The sequence below is a fragment of the Vombatus ursinus genome, unplaced genomic scaffold (assembly GCF_900497805.2).
Source record: "Vombatus ursinus unplaced genomic scaffold, bare-nosed wombat genome assembly UNPS02009205.1, whole genome shotgun sequence".
In the NCBI taxonomy this organism is placed as follows: domain Eukaryota; kingdom Metazoa; phylum Chordata; class Mammalia; order Diprotodontia; family Vombatidae; genus Vombatus; species Vombatus ursinus.
Genome location: NW_020948983.1, coordinates 632299 through 651536, shown reverse-complemented (window position 1 = coordinate 651536; position 19238 = coordinate 632299). Strand labels below are relative to the sequence as shown.

Genomic DNA, 19238 nt, shown 5'->3' with positions numbered 1-19238 from the left:
GGGAAAGAGAGGGAGGGAGGGGGGAGGAAGAGGAAGAGTGAAGAGGAAGAGTAAAGAGGAGAAGGGGAAGGAAAAAGGGGAGGAGAAAGGGGGAGAGAAGAAGGGGCAGGGAAAGAGAAGGCAGGGGAGGGGAAGGGAGGAGGGGAGGAAGAAGGGGGAGGAAGAGGAGGAGGACGGGGGTAGGCAGGAGAATGGAGGAGGAAGGGGGCGGAGAGGAGTGAGGGGTGTAGTGGAGAAGGCGGGGAGGAAGGGTTAGGGAGGAGAAGGGAGGAGAAGGGAGGAGAAGGGAGGAGAAGGGAGGAGAAGGGCGGAGCGGGGCTCCGGCGGGGCGGGGCTCGACTCTGCGGGCGGAGGCGGCGGGGAAACATGGCCGCGGCGGAGGCGGCGGAGACTCAGCTGATGCTGGGAGTGGGTCTGATCGGTGAGCGCCGCGCGCCCCGCCCGCCCGCCGCGGGCTCCGCATCCCTCTCCCTCCCCCTTCTTTCCCCCCCCCCCCCCCGGGCCCCCGCCCCCCCCCGCCCCCCCAGCGGGGGGCCCCGGGGGGGGAAGCCCCCCCCCCGCCCCTCCACGAGGCCCGGTGTTCAATCCACCCCCCCGCCCCCCGCCGGGTCCGACCCGCTGCCATCCTCTCCGCTGCGGGGAGGGGTCCGTGCGAGAGGAACTGGGCATTTGGAAAAACTGGGGTCGGTAAAGTGCTTTGAGATCGCTGGGCCTTGTGTCTGTCTGCAGGGGAGGTGATCACATCCAGCCAAGATTTAATTAGGAGAAATGTGTTTTGTGGCTTCGGAAGGCCCCTTCCCCCCTTTCATCTTGATAGTCTAGGCACGGCTGTAGTTGAATGAATGTGATTTTCTGCTGCCGGCAGGCACCGAGTCACTACTTTTCATTAGGTATCTGGAATGCTTTAATTTATCCCGGACCCTCCTCCTTGCTTCCCCTTCCTTCCCCAACCTCTCCCCTGCTCAAAAAGAAAAAAATCTTTCCAGCGTAAGAATCGTATGTATGATGGAAGAAATATTTTTCAATTTTTGTGCTATTATTATTATGATTTATATTGTTATAAAACTTTACTACATACATGACCTTGGGCAAGTCACCCTCACCATTCTGGGCCTCGGTTACCTCATTTGTAAAATGATGCGCATGACATCTGAGGTTCCTTCCACCTCTAAATTTATGCTTCTACAAAGATTCCTTCCCACCCCCATTTGATAGGCTGAGATTTATAATAGATATGAATGAATGGAATTTTCTGCAGCCTGCTGTCAACTTATCGCTGCTGAGATTTAAAAAAAAATCTAGTTTAAGAATTGTACGTGATGAAAATTGGTCTACTGAGTTGTATTGAAGTCAAGTTGGAGAAAATATTTTTCTTCTGTTTGGTATTATTATTATTATTACTAACCCACATTTGCATAGTCCTTTACTAAGTGATTTCCCTAAGTCTACCCCCAGTCAAGTGGTAATTGGCAAATATTATCATCCTCATTTTATTGAGAAGGAAACTAGTCACGTGTCTAGAAAGGGACGAAGCTAATACTTTGATCTCCAGTCTTCTGACTTCAGGACGTTGATGGCCCTTTGGAGGTGGGGAGGGGGCTGTGTGCCAAAAGACGGAAGTGAATGGTTTACCCTATTACATACTTTCTAACTGAAACCCAAATCTGTTAGATTTCCATAAGTTGATTTCTCAAGTTTAGCGAAAAACCACTTTGGTGAAATTTATAGTTTGTAGCATGTTGAAATCTGGTTTTAACTGAAAACATTTGTCGAAGATGGCACACACCCAAATTAAAAGTTGATTTTGGGATCATCTTTGAAGCCTTTTTTTCTTACATAAATTCAAGAAGTTTTATATCTCATATATCCCTGAAGTTTTTATTTTGGATATGGTATTTTCTTGATTGCAGTTTTAGTATGAATGTGTTTGATTTGTTGCTGAAATATGAATATAATTTAACATGTTGACTCTAGGAATCTTTTATTATTTGTTGATATGCCTGAAAGTAAAAATTAATTTAAAAATAAATTCACTCATTTATTTTTTTGTCTTCTGTATCAAGAGTTTAAAAAAAAATGTATTGCTGCTTCCTCATACTATTTTTATGTATAGGCACTGAAATCAGCTTTTATGCTGTCTTGAAAAAAGAATGCTTAATTTGGAGTCGGGAACTAGATTCTTATCCTAGCTGCCATTTGCTCTCTGTGAGTCCGGGGGCAAATCATTTAACTTCTGTGCCTCAAATTTCTGTAAAAAACAAGCAGGTGACCTCTGAGGTACTGTCACTGAATCTATGATCCTAACTAGGACCTTTCTATTTATATGGGAACCTAAAATGATGATTGAATTAAAAACAACAACAACACTCCAACTTTTCAAATGAAGTACAGGGTATCAAATATAACTTGGGAGAGAAAAAAAACTTCCGTGGTAAATACTGGAATAGATTTTTATAAAATGTCACTTTAATAATATGGCTATGAATGGATGCTTTTAAATAGAACCATTGACTGTCAGAGCTGAAAAAGACTCTTAGAGAGCACCTACTCCAGGGCTAGGGAACTTGTGGCCTCCTAGGTCCTCAAGTGTGGCCCTTTGAAATTGTTGTATGAAGTTTGGATTCAGTCACAAGTCCGCACTTGAGAACCTAGAAGACCACATGTGGCCTTGAAGCCCAAGGTTCCCCACCCCTAAGTCCAACCCCTTCTTTTTAACCAATGGGTAAGCTGAAACCCAGGCCAGAAATTACTTGCTTACATGTTCAGAATTTCAGAGTTAAGTGGATAGCAGACTATTTGGGTAAACTGCTCTTAATTAACCAATCAATTCACTTCCTTAATGCTGTTTGACATTCTCACAGTGAACATCTTTCCACCATAGAAAAAGACACAAATGGAGATACTCTGTGGGTCTGGTGTTATCCTTCCACCACAGCAGAGTTAAGGGACATGCTTTTGAGAAAATGCTGCCTCACAGATGAAAATCAACAGCTTCACACCTTTGTATATGGCCAGTATAGAAGATCATGGTTCTATGTTACAACGACAGAAGTTCCAGATTCTTCTGTTTTACAAAAGGTATGATTGAGAAGTAGGTAGAAGCCAAAAGTCTTTTATATTTTCTTGTAATAATAATGATAATGATTGCTAGGCTTTATGTAATGCTTTAAGGTTTGCAAAACACTTTATAGATATTATCTCCCTTGATCCTCACCACAACTTTGTGAGGTAGGTACTATTATTATCCCCTTTTTAGAAATGAGGAAAGTGAGACCCACAGGTTCGGTGACTTGTCCAGGGTCACATAGGTAGTATCTGAGGCAGGTTTTGAACTCAAATCTTCCCGACTCCAGGTCCAGTATTCTATCTTCATGAGTAACGTAAATATAAAACCTGTAAATATTTCATCAACAAAAATATTGCCACCTTTTAGATCAAAGAAACTGAGTACCTTATGGATGAGTAGGAAAGATTCATAATAATGAGTATTTTTCTTTTTTTTTTTGTCTGAATCTGTGATTTTATTGGTGTGAAGAACTCTTCACGTGTAAGTGTCTTCCTTCAATGCACCTGGCCAGATAATTTGTAATTTCAGTCTTAATGAGTTGAAAGGTACAGTGACTTGTCCAGAGTCACACAGCTAGTATGTAATGGAAGTCACCTGACTTGTAGATGAAAACCATTTATTTACATGAGATTTAGTTTTCAGAGGCAGCTAAGTGGTACAGTGAATAGAGTAAGGGCCCTGGAGTCAGAAAGACTTGAGTTTACATCCAGCCTCAGATACTTAGGAGCTGTGTGACCCTGGGCAAGTCATTTTCCCTCTCTTTGCCTCAATTTACTCATTTGTAAAATGGGGGTAATAAGAGCATTTCCCTCTTAGGGTTGTTGTGAGGATGAAATGAGATAATAATTGTAAAGCACTTAGCATAGTGCCTGGTACATATTGAGCATTATATGAATGCTTATGCTCTTTCCCCTTCCCTCATTAGTCATATCATTTCATTATTCATTGTGCCTATTTGAAAAAGTTAGCATTTTCTTTATTACGCATTTTTGGTTTTATATCAAGAAACCCTGACATTGATTTAAAGTTTGCATGATTTTTTCCCCCATTCTGTTAACAAAAGTAATTTTAAGGAAAGGTAAAAATGTTTATGTCTCATATAATAAGGACATTTTTTTTTTGGAAATAATGAGATTTGGACATTATTTCAGATACAAAAAAACCTCATTATTTCACACTTTCCTATTTGCAAAATTCCTATTTGTAACATTTCTCCATGATCCCGTGCATACATGAGAAAAATATTAAATTACTTCAGATATTTTGTTTTAAACTTTAATGCTAACAGTAGCAATAAAGGATATTGAAAACAGAGCAAATAGTCATTATGGACTTTAATCATTTGAGAGGCAATAATGTTAGTTGGCTGCCTTTAAAGTGAAGTTGAACATCAGTCCAGGATGGTAGGAGCATAGATTTAGAGTTGGAGGAGACCTCAGAGGTCAAATCCAGTCCTCTTGTTTTATAAATGAGGAAACTGAGGCCCAGAGAGGTCATGTGACATGGCCAGACTCACACAAGTGTCTGAGCCTAGGTTTGAACCAAGATTTTCCTGACTTTTGCTATAGTGATATGCTGTTTCTAAAGGTACAGGTTACTTTCTAATACCTTGTCCCCCTCTTGCACCCAGTTGCTATAGATTGTAGATTTTGTGTGTTTTTGTTTTTAAATGAAGGAATTTCACTATAAAAACCATAGATCAAGATCTCTCAAAGCCCTTTTTAAAGAAGTAATGATACTGTCTTAAGTAGGCTTATATTAAATATTTCATTCATTCAGGCTTTCAAGTTACAGTAAAATCTGCCAAGTTAAAAAATACGGGTAATTTATGTTTGTCAAATTAGAAAATAGCAAGATTTAGCATAGGGGTTCTTAATCTTTTTTTTTTTTTAAATCACGTATCCCTTTGGCAATCCAGGTAAGCCTTTGGAACCTTTTTCAGCGTAATGTTTTTAAATATATAAAATAAAACACATAGGATCACCCAGGAAATCAATTATATTGAAATTTAACTATCTAAAATATATTTTTAAAAAGTTCATAGACTCCAGGTACAAAACCCATGGTTTGAAGGTTATTCTTATAGTTCAGAAGCTGATATATCATACTTTGGGTTATTCAGAAAAAAATTTTGTAATGGTTAGGCTGTTTATTAAGGAGACAACCGTGTGTACAAATTATTCTATATAAATATCTACAAATCAAACTTCATGTGATCTAAAAGGATGATGCATGATGTCAAAAACAGACACACGTACAGTCAGTTTGATAAGAAGTTAATTTAAGCATACATAGTCCAGTATTATAGATACACATATCCAGGGGCCACATACATATCCAATTAGACTTTCTGAAAGCATTTGTTATAAAAGCGATAAAATCAGTATGGAAACTGGCTAAGATATTCATGAGGAAATGTATTTTTTAAACATTTTAAATTAAATTTTTTCAACTTATCAAGCATTTTCTCCCTCCCACCTCTCTTTCTGGCCTGCTGTTGCTATACAGTCATGCCTGACTCTTTGTGACCCCATTTGGGTTTTTGGTGGCAAAAGTACTGGAGGGGTTTGCCGTTTCCTTCTCCGGCTCATTTTACAGATGAAGAACTGAGGCAAACAGGGTTAAGTGACTTGTCCAGGGTCACACAGCTAGGAAATGTCTGAGGCCAGATTTGAACTTGGGTTTCTGACTCCAGGCCTGCTGCTCTGTCCGCTGTATCACTTAGCTGCCTTTCTTTTTTGCCTATTGGAAAAAAAAATAAGAAAAGCAAAACTTTTGTAAACAATATGCATAATCAAGCAAAAGAAGTGTCCACATTGACTGGGGCCCGCAAAATGCACATCTTACTCTGCTCCTTGAGTCCATTATCCATCTGTTAAGAGGCGAATGACTTGCTTCATCATCTGTCCCCTGGAATTGTGGTTGGTGGTTTCATCAGAGTTTTTCAAAATTACTGTGGTTGGTGGTTTCATCAGAGTTTTTCAAAATTATTTTTCTTGATAATGTTGTTGTATAAGTTAGAGCTCTCCTCACTTTGCTCTGCATCAGTCTATATAAGTCGTCCAGTATTTCTCTGAAACCATCTCTTTCTTCATTTTTTATGGCATAATAGTAAATATACCATTATGTTCACATACCATAATTTATTCCATCATTCCCCAGTTGCTGGGTATGCCCTTAGTTTCCAGTTCTTTCTCATCACAAAAAACTGTTATTTTTATATTTTTTATATATTATATATTTTATATATACTTATATTTTATATTTATATTTTTGCATATATATTTTCTTCTTTCTTTGATCTCCTTAGAATGTAGAATATTTTACTTTGAATGGAAAATTGGATTTTATTTGGACTTTATATTATGGATGAACTATAGACAGTTTAACAAGTCTAGATGGTTATAGTGATATGTAGATTCATGAAACTTATCAAAGTGTGCTTGATGATATGGTGCAATCATTTGAGCATCCCTTTTTAAAGTATGGCAGGGATATAGGCTTCATTTAGCACGTTTGAGAATTTTGCTTGATGTTTCATGGTTTTAGTAAAAAAAAAAGTAGTCATATTAGTGAACATCATAATAAAATCTTGGTTTTGCTTGACATTATCAAGTCTGCTTTATTGAAAGTGGTTGAAGTTAGATCTGACTCCATGTATCCTTTGTATCCAAGTGAGACTTTTTGATGCTTTTTCTTAGAGAGTAAGTTTTTGAATGTTAAATATAAGAAATGTTCAGTTGAATGTTTACAGATTTTGTCTGTTTCTTTATATGCCTCATTGTCTCTTTGTTTTATTATAATAGGAACATTCCTTCCATTAAATGGTCTTTTAAAAAGTATATTTCTCTTTTTCTTTTGGACAGGTGACTCATTTTTCTATTGTTCTGACTGCCAAAGATTTTAACCCCGAAAAGTATGCTGCCTTTACTAGGATATTGTGCAGGTCTGTATGAAACTTGTATTTAATGCTAATCTACAAATAGGTATATATTATAGGAAATTACTCTTGGTAGCACAACAAACCTCAGCAGAGAAGAAGCCGATTTCAGGTCATCTTCCATGTCTGTCCTTCAATAATCCTGCTTTGTCCTATTTTCGGAGGATATCAGTGATCTAGAATATGATGGAATTCCCCTAAGGTTGAGCTGGAAGGGACAGTAGAGAGAATTTCAGTCAGGTTCGCCCACCCTCACACACTTTTAAGAGAAGAGGCAAAATAAGAGAACCACCTCATAGCAGGATCTTAAGGAAAAAAATTAAGTTCTGGGCTTTCTCTTAGAGTTGGTATTCAGCTGAATCTCTTGCATTTTCCTTTTTTTTTTGGTGAGGCAATTGGGGTTAAGTGACTTGCTCAGAGTCACACAGCTAGTGAGTGTTATGTGTCTGAGACCGGATTTGAACTCAGGTCCTCCTGACGCCAGGGCCGGTGCTCTATCCACTGTGCCACCTAGCTGCCCCGATCCTGCATTTTCTAGAGCTGCAGTCTTGTGCAAACACAGGTCTTCATAATGATGGCCCCAAGGAATCTTGCATAATTCTCAATCATTTAAGAAAGATTCAGTTATACTCGTTATTCCATATTTAGAAGAAAGTAGACTAACACTGAAGAAAAATTTTCCAACATCTAGGGCTGAAATAATAATAGCTAACATTAATATAGCATTTTGTTAACCAAGCACTTTTCATGCATTCCCTTATTGAATCCTCACTACAGGTAATATTATACCCATTTTGCCAGGAAATTGAGGATCAGAGAAAGAAGCTGATTTGCCCTTGGTCACATAGCTAATCCCCATGTGAGTGGTGGGCTTTGAACTCAGATCACTCCTCACTCCAGATTCCAGCACTCTTTTCATCAGACCTCCATTCAAACTCAGGTCTTCCTGACTCGAAGATCAGACCTCTGTCTCCTTGCCTCTTCTGGTTAAGAGATAGGGGAAGGTTTCAAGTAAAAGTGAAATTTAAGTTGGACCCTGAAGGTAGCGCAGAGATGGTGGGGGAACTGGTTATTGTTTATAAGAACACAGACTTATGAATGTTAGACATAAAAGGAGGTGGGAGGGAGGGGTCTCAGGGCGTGGAATTAATGTTGTTTTGTAGGACTTTCAGAAACTTTAGAGAGTTCTCATTCACTCCACTGCCTAAACTTAAACCACCTCATATATGAGGATAAAGTGCAATTAAAATGGTTGTTAAAGTCTTTAATAAGCTACTGGATGGTACCCAGGACAGATACTGGTTTGTTCTTTGCATGTTTTATTCTTGATGAAAGGACAGTTATTCTTTCTTTCTCCTTATAGAATGTACTTAAAACATGGGAGTCCAGTTAAAATGATGGAAAGTTATATTGCAGTTCTTACAAAGGGGATATGTCAGAGTGAAGAAAATGGCTCTTTCCTTAGCAAAGATTTTGATGCCCGAAAAGCATACCTTGCTGGTTCCATCAAAGGTAAGCAAAATGGAAAATTTTGTCTACTTATTATGGCTCTTTTATTACCTGAATATACCTTCACCAATTCATGAATTTCATGACTTTTTGGCTCCTAGTGGCTCATAGCCCATAATCCTTGTCTTTTTTATTTAAAAAAAAAAATTTAGTCTCCCCATCCCCCTACCTAGGGTCTCCTCAGATACCTCAAACCCATTATCATCTAGGATTCCATTGTCTCTTTCATCTCCATGGTTCTGTATCCTGCCTAGGGCCTCTATGATCTCTTCCTGCCCCAACTTTCTAACCTAGTTCCCTATCTTTACTCTCTGTGCTGCAGAACTAGAATTCCACACAAGAGGGCTGTAAATGATGGGGTTTGAAACTTCAGAAAAGCAGGGGATCGAGAACATTTGACTATGCAAGGCTTTGGTGGCCAAAATGTTCCCACAGGGTCAGTCCTGATGAAAATTGTTACTACTCTCTCACCTCTCCTAGACACCTTTTGTCTTATCTTGCTTCTTTGTGCCCATATTATTATAATACCCTGTGTTCCATTTCTGCTGTTCCCTACCAAAATGTTAATGCTGTCAGTCTAAGGTGCGCTGTCTTTCAGAGGTATTAGTGTTTTAGAAAGAACTCTTAAGGACCTAACAGCTTTTCAAGACTGAAAGGAATGAAGCTTTGGTAGTGGTGTGACAGCCAGTGGAGATGATATTTTGAAACAGGAGACCCTGTCTTGATACTCTTTCAAATCATATCATATATGTGTTTGCCTGCTCAAGCTGGTCTTGTAGTATGGAGTCATAAATTGGACATATCATGTTAATCTGGTATGGATGTATAGATGAAAGTTTAGATATTTGTGTAATTGCAAAATTTGATTAATAATTTGTCTTTGTATTAAAAAACAGAATAGCTTTAAGTGTATTTTTTTTAACAAGGATGGTTTTTTCCTAGTAAAAACTTTATTTCCTTATGTTATTTTAATGTAATAAATAAAAAATTTTTTTTTAAAGATGTAGTGTCTCAATTTGGAATGGAAACTGTCATCTTATATACTGCTCTGATGCTAAAGAAGAGAATTGTGGTCTACCACCCTAGAATAGAAGCTGTCCAGGAATTTACAAGGTATTGTACCCATGATTCAACATTTTTAAATAGATTGACAGTAGTACTGTTCAGAATATGGCTTGGGGCCTTTTACTGTGTTTTTGGTGAATGTTTGGAGTAAATGCAGTGTGTAGAATAGTGTTTGAAAGATCTTTACCTAGGCATAGAGCTGGAAGGGACATTAGAGAGCATGTATTACATTTGTGGTATTTAAAAAGGTTTAACAGACATAATTTCCAGGTGATTTAATCATTTTATTAATAATGCCAGCATTTAAATAAAAGGATGGTCATTTGGCCATCTCTCTTAGACCAAAGACCCCCTCATGGCAGTGGGCTCACATTTTATATGCTCTTGGAAGAGTAGGTGTTCCTCAGGGTTTGAGTGAGTCAGGGTTTACTGGCTAGATTTCTTTCTCAAAGACCATGCCTTAAATGTTCACTCTGGATCTCATGGATTGGACAGCAATAGGTCCCTGCCCTGTACAAGCACCACTTAATGGTTACTTTTTGGGTCCTGCTGGCTCAGAGTGAATGTAAATAGTAATTGTTTCTCTTTTGCCCAGCAAGCCTGAGGGTTTTCTCCTCCTGGTTTGATTTTTTTTTTTTCTTCATTAAAGGGGCCATCCCTTGACTCACTTTTTCAATAGCCTATTCATTGAATAGGCGCAGCCTCACTCAAAGTAAGAACTCGGAAAGACCTTACCTTAAAAAGGCCAAGATCCTGGGCCACCTCCAGTCGTCCTGATCTATATCTGGCCCCTGGACCCAGATGGCTCTGCAGGAGAAAGTGAAGCTGGTGACTTTGCATAGCTCTCTTCACTCAAATCCAATTCAGTGCAATTCATGTCATCATCTCTCTGATGTCATGGTCCTCTTCAAGAATGGAGGACAAACCACGACCATAACTGAAACCTCTTCCACAGGGTGCAAATCAGTGCTGACTGGTCAACAATCAGTGAGAAAGTGAATATTACAATGAAAGTCTTGGGATATGTGACTTTAGTCATCTAAATCTTAGTCAAAAGGACTTATCAATTTCTGTATCACCTGTCTGACAAAAGGGAGGCTACACATTTTCCCATACTTGTCTGGGTACACTCAATGAGCAGGAATACACCCATTAGCCCAAACTTAGAGTTTCTTTTACTGTCTGATTAGATCTTGGCCTGGGTAAATCTCTGCCTAAGATTTCTCACACTGGTTGATTTCAGGATGAGAAAGTAGAAAAGGGGGGAAAACTTAGTTATTAATTTACACAAGAGAAATAATTTCTTACACATTCTTCTTATGGTTTAGAGAGGGGAAGTAGGATGGCATGATTTAGTGGAAGGAACAGTAGATTTGGAGTCAAGAAATTGACATTTGAATCTAAGTTTTGCTGCCCACTTGCTATGTGAATGCCATCAAGTTATTTAACTCCTCTGAGCCTCAGTTTCTTTGACTATAAAATGGAGATAATAGTAATACATAAACTGCGTACTTCACATGGAAAATGCTATTTCCTCTATCAGGTCCTTTGAAGATGCAGTTATGTAAAAAAAAAATTTTTTTTAAAGATGCAGTTATGAACTTTATAAATTCCATACCTGGATGAAAAAAATCACATTTGTGTTTGCCTTAAACATAAATGATGAGAGCTTTTGGTGATCTTAAGCAAAGGAAACAGCTTTAAAAGTGGTTACATATGCTCTAAATCACTATTGATTAGAGAAATGCAAATCAAAACAACTCTGAGGTACCACATCACACCTATCAGATTGGCCAACATGACAAAACAGGAAAATGATAAATGTTGGAGAAGATGTGGGAAAATTGGAACACTAATGCATTGTTGGTAGAGTTGTGAAATGATCCAACCATTTTGGAGAACAATTTGGAACTATGCAGAAAGAGCTATAAAAATGTGCATACTCTTTGGCCCAGCAATACCACTTTTAGGGCTGTATCCCAAAAAGATAATAAAAATGGAAAAAGGACCCATAATACAAAAATATTTAAAGCAGCTCTTTTTTGTGGTGGCAAAGAATTGGAAATTGAGGGGATACCCATCAATTGGGGAATGGCTGAACAAGTTGTAATATATGAATGTAATGGAATACTATTGTGCTATAAGAAATGATGAGCAAGCTGACTTCAGAAAGACCTGGAAAGACTTGTATGGACTGCTGCTGAGTGAAGTGAGCAGAACCAGGAGAATGTTATACACAGTAATAGCCATGTTGTACAATGACTAACTTTGATAGACTTAGCTCTTCTCAGCAATGCAAGGATCTAAGACATCTCTAAAAGTCTCATGATGGAAAATGCTATCTATATCCAAAGAAAGAACTGTGAAGTCTGAATGCAGATCAAAGCATACTATTTGCTCATTTTTTTTCTTCTGTTTTGTTTTGTTTCCTCTTTCTTGTGGTTCCTCCTATTGGTTCTAATTCTTCCTTACAACATGACTAATGTGAAAGTACGTTTAATAGGAATGTATATGTAGAGTCTATGTCAGATTGCATGCTATGTTGGGGAGGGAGTGGAGGAGAGAGGGAGAGAAAAATTTAAAACTCAAAAGCTTATGGAAGTGATTCTTGAAAACTAAAAATACATTAACTAATAAAAAAAAATAGTTGTATAAAAGGGATGTATTTTAATACTTCCCTATTTAAAGGAAAATGACAATAGTAGAAATCCCCTAAATCCACTGACCTTTGAGAAGAAAGAATTTTTGAATGAGTAGCATAAAATAAGTTATTACCGTATTTAAAAATTTTTTAATTTAAATTTTAATTCTTTTTTTATAACATTTAAAAAATGTTATAAATTTTATAACATTTATCACATTCAAGATTATGCCTTTTCATTACTTTTAAAATTGATTTTTTTAATCAACAAAATCCACCTTCTGTATTCTTGAGAAAGAAAAATAAAACCCTTATTATAAACATGTAGAGTTAAGCAAAACAAATTTCTACTTTGGCCATGTCAACAAAATATGTCTTAATCTGCCCTGTCATTCCATCACCCTAAGTCACTCTAAGTGACTGGACTTGCTTAGCTATTGCAACATGAGTCTTCTGGAATGGTGGTTAGTAATTGCATTCATTGGAAGTTCCTAAGTCTTTCAAAGTTGTCATTACAATATTGTTGTCACTGTAAAAATTATTTTCTTGATTCTGTTCATTTCACTCTGGATCAGTTCATAGAAGTATTACCAAATTTCTCTGAAACCACCCCCTTTATCATTTCTTAGAGCCCAATATGATTCTGTTACATTTATATGCCATAGGTCGTTCAGACATCCCCCAATTGATGGACACCCCTCAATTTCCAGTTCTTTGCCTCTGCAAAAAGAATTGCCATATATATTTTCATACATCCTTAGAGTTTGTTTTGCTTAGGACTAGTTCCTCTCTTGATATACCCTTTCTCATTACCTTCCCCTCTCCCTTTCCTTTCCCTCCTGTTTCCCTGTTTTTTAAAATTTATTTCTATGTGCATGTGTGTGTGTGTATACATATATATAATATGTGTGTGTGTGTGTGTGTGTGTGTGTGTGTGTGTGTGTTTTTCTCCTTTAACTAGTTTAGGTGAAAGTAAGGTTCAGTGACCAACTCATCCCCTCTGTCTTGCTCCTTTTATGTGTAGACTTCTATTTGTGCACCCCAATTATATAATGTAATTTTTCTTATCCTATTCTTCCTTCCCTTCTTTTCCCCACCATACTCCAGTGCACTACTCTTCTTCCCCCTTCCTATCTTCCTATTCTTTTAAGATCATCAAAATATAACAGAACCACTCCCAGACCTTCTATCTAGTAACTCCTCTCTATGACCCCTGATGATAGAGTTCAGAGGTGACACAGGTATCATCTCCTTGTATTAGTTTGTAAACAGTTTGTCTTTGTTTAGTTCCTTGTGATTGCTCATTCACGTTTACCTTTTTGTGCTTCTCTTGAGTCCCATGTATTTATTTTCAGCCAGCCAGTCAAACTTTTATTAAACCTTTACTGTGTGCTAGGCACTGTGCTTAGTGCTAAGAATAGAAAAAGAGGCAAAAGGCAGCCTCTGCCCTCAAGGAGCTCACAAGTTAATGGGAGAGACAAGAAACAAACAAATGTGTACAAACAAGCCATGTATAGGATAAACAGGAAGTAATGGAAAGAGGAATGGCAGGAACATTCTAGGAAACTCTGGTCTTTTCATCAGGAATTCTTAGCAGTTCTGTGTTTCATTAAAAGTACATTTTCGCCCGTAGGATTATACTTACTTTTCTTAGGTTAAGTTATTCTTGGCTGTAAGCCTATACCCTTTGACTTCTGTAATATTGTATTCCAGGCTTACCACTTCTTTATGTAGTGTCTGCTAAATCTTGTATGATCCTGACTTGCTCCTTGGGATTTGAATTCATTCTTTCAGGCTGCTTTTTATTTGACCCTGAAGCTTTGGATTTGGGCTATAATGATCCTGGACATTTTCATATTGGGGTTTTTCAGAAGGTGACTAGTGGATTCTTTCTGTTTCGATTTTGCCCTCTGGTTCTAAGAGATAGGCAGTTTTCTCTTAAGATTTTATAAAAAAGCAATGTCTAGGCTCTTTTTCTGGTCATAGCTTTCAAGTAGTCCAATGATTCTTAATTTTTTTTCTCCTCTATTTGTTTTCCAGGTCAATCATTTTTACTCTGAGATACCCTTACATTTTCTTCAATTTTTTCAGGCTTTTGACTTTTAAAAAAAATATTTCTTGTTGTCTTACAGAATCATTAACTTCTATTTGGTCCATTCTGATTTTTAGGGAGCATGTTGCTTGGGTAAATCTTTGTATCTCCTGTGCCAAGCTGTTGATTCCTTTCTAATTCTTTCTCCTGTAGATCTTTTCCATTTTTTTCTCTCTAATATTCTCATTCATTTATAAAAACATTTTTAAACTCATGCTTTCTTTCTCTTTAAGGAATTCTAATTGAACTTCTAGCCAAACTGTTTTTCTTTGAGGCTTTGCTTATAGGTATTTTGGAGTCATTTTCTTCTGCATTTGTGTCTTGAGCTTCCTTGCCATCATAATAACTCTTTGTGGTGGACTTCTTTTTTCGTTTGTTCATTCTTCTGACCTACTTCCTGACTTCAGATTTGATGTTAGGGCTGGGCTCTGTGTACTTCTGAAGGAAAGTTTGGGCCACTACTGCTTTCTTGGGGATATTGAGTGTTGTGTTATTCAAGGATCATAGGGACAGCTCAGGCTGGGGACTTGCAGGCTTTTAGTGTTCCCAAATGTTCTACTCCAGGGCACAGTCTAATTTCTACCCTCCTGATCTGAACTCTACAAGCTCTTGACCTGTATTTAAGCCTTAAAAGCATACCTGTGGGCTTGCTTCTGTTGACTTACCAGTAGAACTAGCCACTTTCAACCAGCTGGAAAGTTCTGCTGTTTCAGAGTCATATCTGCAGGAGTTTTGTTTGGTCTGAGATTCCTGACCTGGTTTTTCTGCTGCAGGCTTCAGGCTAGGCTGAAGGATGAAACTGAGACCTTGCTTTGCTTTTTGGGTTAGAACCACATAGCTGCTCTTTGCTTCTGAACTTGCTTCTTGCTCTAGTATATAGCCTAGGACTCCCAACCACATCCATCTCATAGATAGCCACCCCTAGGCCTAAGTGCCTTTCTGAGCCATGGATCTGTGGACCAGAACAGGGCAATAAACAGTCCAGCCCCTAGTTGTCTTCTGTTCCTATACCGTACACAAGGTTAGGCCCCACTTGGCGGGATTTGGGACTCTGTCCTTGTGCACAGCCTTTCTCTGTGCTGGAATACTCGATGAGGCCGTGCCACACTAGACCCCATCCCCAGTGTTTCCATGCCTCTCTATCTCCCTATAGCTTACCTGGGCCTGAAAATGATTCGCCGATTTTATTTTTCCTTGTATTTCCTTATCAAGACTCAGTCTGGCATATTTTCTAGATCTGTTTGGAGGTATTGTGAGTTGGGGAACTCTACTGTAATTCTTCTTGCGACTCTGCCATCTTGGCTCTGTCTTCATACTTCTTTTTTTAAAGGCGTGCCATAGTAAACAAGATAAGCTATGTTACTCGAAGATTTTACTACTGAAATGAACATTGAACTTTGAGTTACCTACAGTAAATCTTATTGAACGGAGAAGTTTGAAATCTTACGTGACTTTAATTAGAGGTAGAGGAGGAGTCAGGTGAGCTAAGTTTTGGTCTCATATTGTTCATTTATTATTTTATTCAGCAAATATTTATTAAGCACTTGCTGTGTGCCAAAGAGCACTATGCTAGGTCCTGGAATGGGGGGGTGGGATATAGAGTTTGGATAAGACCTATTTCCTGCCCTGATGAAGCTTAAAATATAGTGGGGAAGGTAAAACACCAAAACAGATATCTATGATGTTCAATATTACATGACAGGCATATTTTTGTTATTGTTCAGTTGTTTTAGTCATTTCTGACTCTTTGTGACCTCATTTGAGGTTTTCTTGGCAGAGATACTACAGTGGCTTGCCATTTTTTTAAAATTAAATTAAATTTTTTTTTAACATGTGTTTTTAAAACTTTGGGTTACAAATTTTCTCCCTTCCTCCCTCCTCCCCCCCACTCACCCTCATTGAAAAGGCAAGCATCTCGATACAGGTTATAGATGTGTAGTCATGCAAAACACTTCCATAGTAGTCATGCTGTGAAAAACTAAGTATATTTCCCTTTATCCTATCCTACCCCCCATTTATTCTATTCTGTCTTTTGACCCTGTCCCTCCTCAGAAGTGTTTGCTTCTGATTATCCCCTCCCCCAATCTGCCCTCCCCTCTATCAGCCCCCTGCTTTCTTGTCCCCTTCCTCCTTTATTTTCCTGTAGGGTAAGATAGATTTCCATACCCCATTGTGTATGTTATTCCCTCCTTAAGCCAAATCCTATGAGAATAAGATTCACTTATTCCCTCTCACCTTCCCCCATTTCCTCTCCACTGTAAAAGCCTTTTCTTGTCTGTTTCATGTGAGATAATTTACCTTTCTCCTTCTCCCAGTATAATCCTCTCTCACCCCTTACTTTTATTTTCCAGATATCACCCCTTCATCTTCAACTCACCCTGTGCCCTCTATCTATCTATCTATCTATCTATCTATCTATCTATCTATCTATCTATCTATCTATCTATCTATCAATCTATCTATCTGTCTATCTACATACGTATAATTTTTTTCCCTCCCACTACCCTGATACTGACAAAGGACTCATGAGTTACAAATATCATCTTTCCCTACAGGAATGTAAACAGTTCAACCTTAATAAGTCTCTTATGATTTCTCTTTCCCGTTTACCTCTTCCATGTTTCACTTGAGTCTTGTATTTGGAAGTCAAATTTTCTATTCAGCTCTGGTCTTTTCCTCAAGAATGCTTGAAAGTCCCCTATTTCACTGAATGACCATTTTTTACCCTGAAGGATTATACTCAGTTTTGCTGGGTAGGTGATTCTTGGTTGTAATCCTATCTCTTTTGCCCTCCGGAATATCATACTCCATGAGCGGCTTGCCATTTTCTTCTCCAGCTTATTTTACAGATGAGGAACTGAGGCAAACAGGGCTAAGTGACTTGCCAAGCTAGTAAGTGTCCGAAGTCATATTTGAACTCAGGAAGAGGAGTCTTCCTGGCACCAGATCTAGCACTCTATCTACTTCACTACCTAGCTGCCCTGATAGGCATATCAGAGAGTTCTAAAACTAAGTGCTATGTGAGGTCCAAGGGGAAAAATTGTTTTAGACTGGGGGAGGGGAGATCTGGGAGCGTTATCCTGAAGTGGTGCCATATATTTTGGTATTTAAAGGATGGATCAAGCGGAAATTGTAGAGCTGGGCCAAGCAATTACACTCCAGATACAGGGAACAGCATAAATGAAGACAGAGCCTATGAGAGCATAGGGTATGTATGGGTACCAAAGAGCTTTCCAGTCACTTAGAGTATAGAGTACATGAAGGGGAACGTTGGGTAGAATTGTGGTGTGCCTGTAATGCCAGACCTAGGAATTTTTACTTTACTTAGTAAATAGTAGGAAGTTGTTGAAGATTTTTGAAGAGTGACATTGCCAGAACTATTTGTGATACTACACAGTTCTGCTACTAACCTGCTGTGTAAGTTTGGGTAGATTTCTTACCCTCTCTGTGCTTCCATTTTCTAATCTAAAAATGAGGGAAGTTGACCAGACCTAGACACGAGAAGTGACTTGTTTGGTCCAATACAACTAATTAGTCATAGAACCTAGACTAGAACTCAGTTTTCCTGACTTCCAGGCCACATCTGTTCCCTGTAAGTGACATTCAAACTCCTGCCTCCATTCCTTTTAAGAAATTTTTCTTGTGCCTGGAATGTCCTCCCTCCTCACCTCCAGGGCACAGAACCTTGAGCTGTCTTCAAGATGCAGTTCTCATTGGTCCCTGTCTTCATTCATGCCCTTCCTCATATCTGGAATATAATTGCTTCTCCCAGCTCCACAATTTTATTTTGATCCATCCTTCCCTGGGCCTTTCCCCGACTCACCCAGTGGTTAATGGCTCCCTCCTTACCAGTGATCTATGTTTATGTCATGTCTCCCCTGCCCCAGTATAACTGAAGCTCCTACAGGGCAAGAGCTGTCTTGTGTTTGCCTTCATATCCCTTGAAAAACAAATATTTTAATTTATAGGACAGAAGAAACACTCCTTTCCAAGTATGTAAATGAGAGGGTTGGCCTAGATGATTTCTAAGAACACTTTCCATTTTAAAGCTGTGTTCTTTTGAGGTGGTCCCTGAGGACTCTTCCAGATCTCTTTTATGCTTGGTATCAGGGTTTTTAATTAGTTCAGCTAACTTTATTATCTGAACTCTTGATTTGATTCCTGCAGGACTCTACCTGCCTTGGTATGGCATCGACAGGACTGGTCAATTCTTCATTCATATGTGCACCTTAATACTGATGAATTGGAAGCACTGAAGATTTGCACAGGTAGCAGTGATGTTTATCATGATAAGAAAAATGTTTCAACTAGAACCAAGGGATTATAACATAGAGTGTCTTTTATTTTTGTTAAATTCAGTTTGTTAAGGATTTTCACTTGTTGATGTAGGTCAAAATTTTGTCAGAGACTATTTAGTTCCTTTGGCCATTATTATTTTGTTTTGGCCTAATTTAAAAGATACCACATACATTTGCCTTAGGTTATTTTATAGTCTTTATATTCCCTGTCATACTATTTCATTCAAGAAAAGAACTAAACTTTATCTTTAAGATAAGGTTATTGGGCATATATGACTACTAATAACTACATCATTGCATACCATATGGTTGTTATTATTACAATGCTATATAACAACTTACATTTGTATAAGACTTTAAGGTTTACAAATATCCTTTCTCACAGTAGCCCTGTGTAGCAGCCATTTCAACATGATTCTGTGGTTCCAGTGGCTTCACCCCCTCCCCCAACATGTGATTTCATCAGACTATGGAATTCTTGGTTAGGAAATACCCACTCCCAATGCAAACCTACAACTCTTTTGCAATTTTTAGTCTTAGAGGGAGGCCTGGGGCATTAGGAGGTTATGACTTACCCTGGTTTGTTCTGCCAATATGTTTCAGAAGCTCATTCTGACTCTGGGGCT

The 19238-nt window shown here is 38.4% G+C and overlaps 1 protein-coding gene across 3 annotated transcripts in view; it reads left to right on the top strand.

Annotated features, from left to right (window-relative positions):
* The first annotated feature begins 352 nt into the window (after positions 1–352).
* FAM45A (family with sequence similarity 45 member A) overlaps positions 353–19238 on the top strand; it is a 36805-nt gene continuing 17919 nt past the window's right edge. For all 3 annotated transcript variants that reach the window (XM_027852103.1, XM_027852102.1, XM_027852101.1), the window contains exons 1-6: positions 353–421; positions 2882–3078; positions 6934–7013; positions 8371–8519; positions 9518–9629; positions 18482–18582. In XM_027852103.1, coding sequence (XP_027707904.1) covers positions 367–421; positions 2882–3078; positions 6934–7013; positions 8371–8519; positions 9518–9629; positions 18482–18582 — 694 coding nt within the window. In that variant the 5' untranslated portion in view covers positions 353–366. The remainder of the gene's footprint in view (positions 422–2881; positions 3079–6933; positions 7014–8370; positions 8520–9517; positions 9630–18481; positions 18583–19238) is intronic.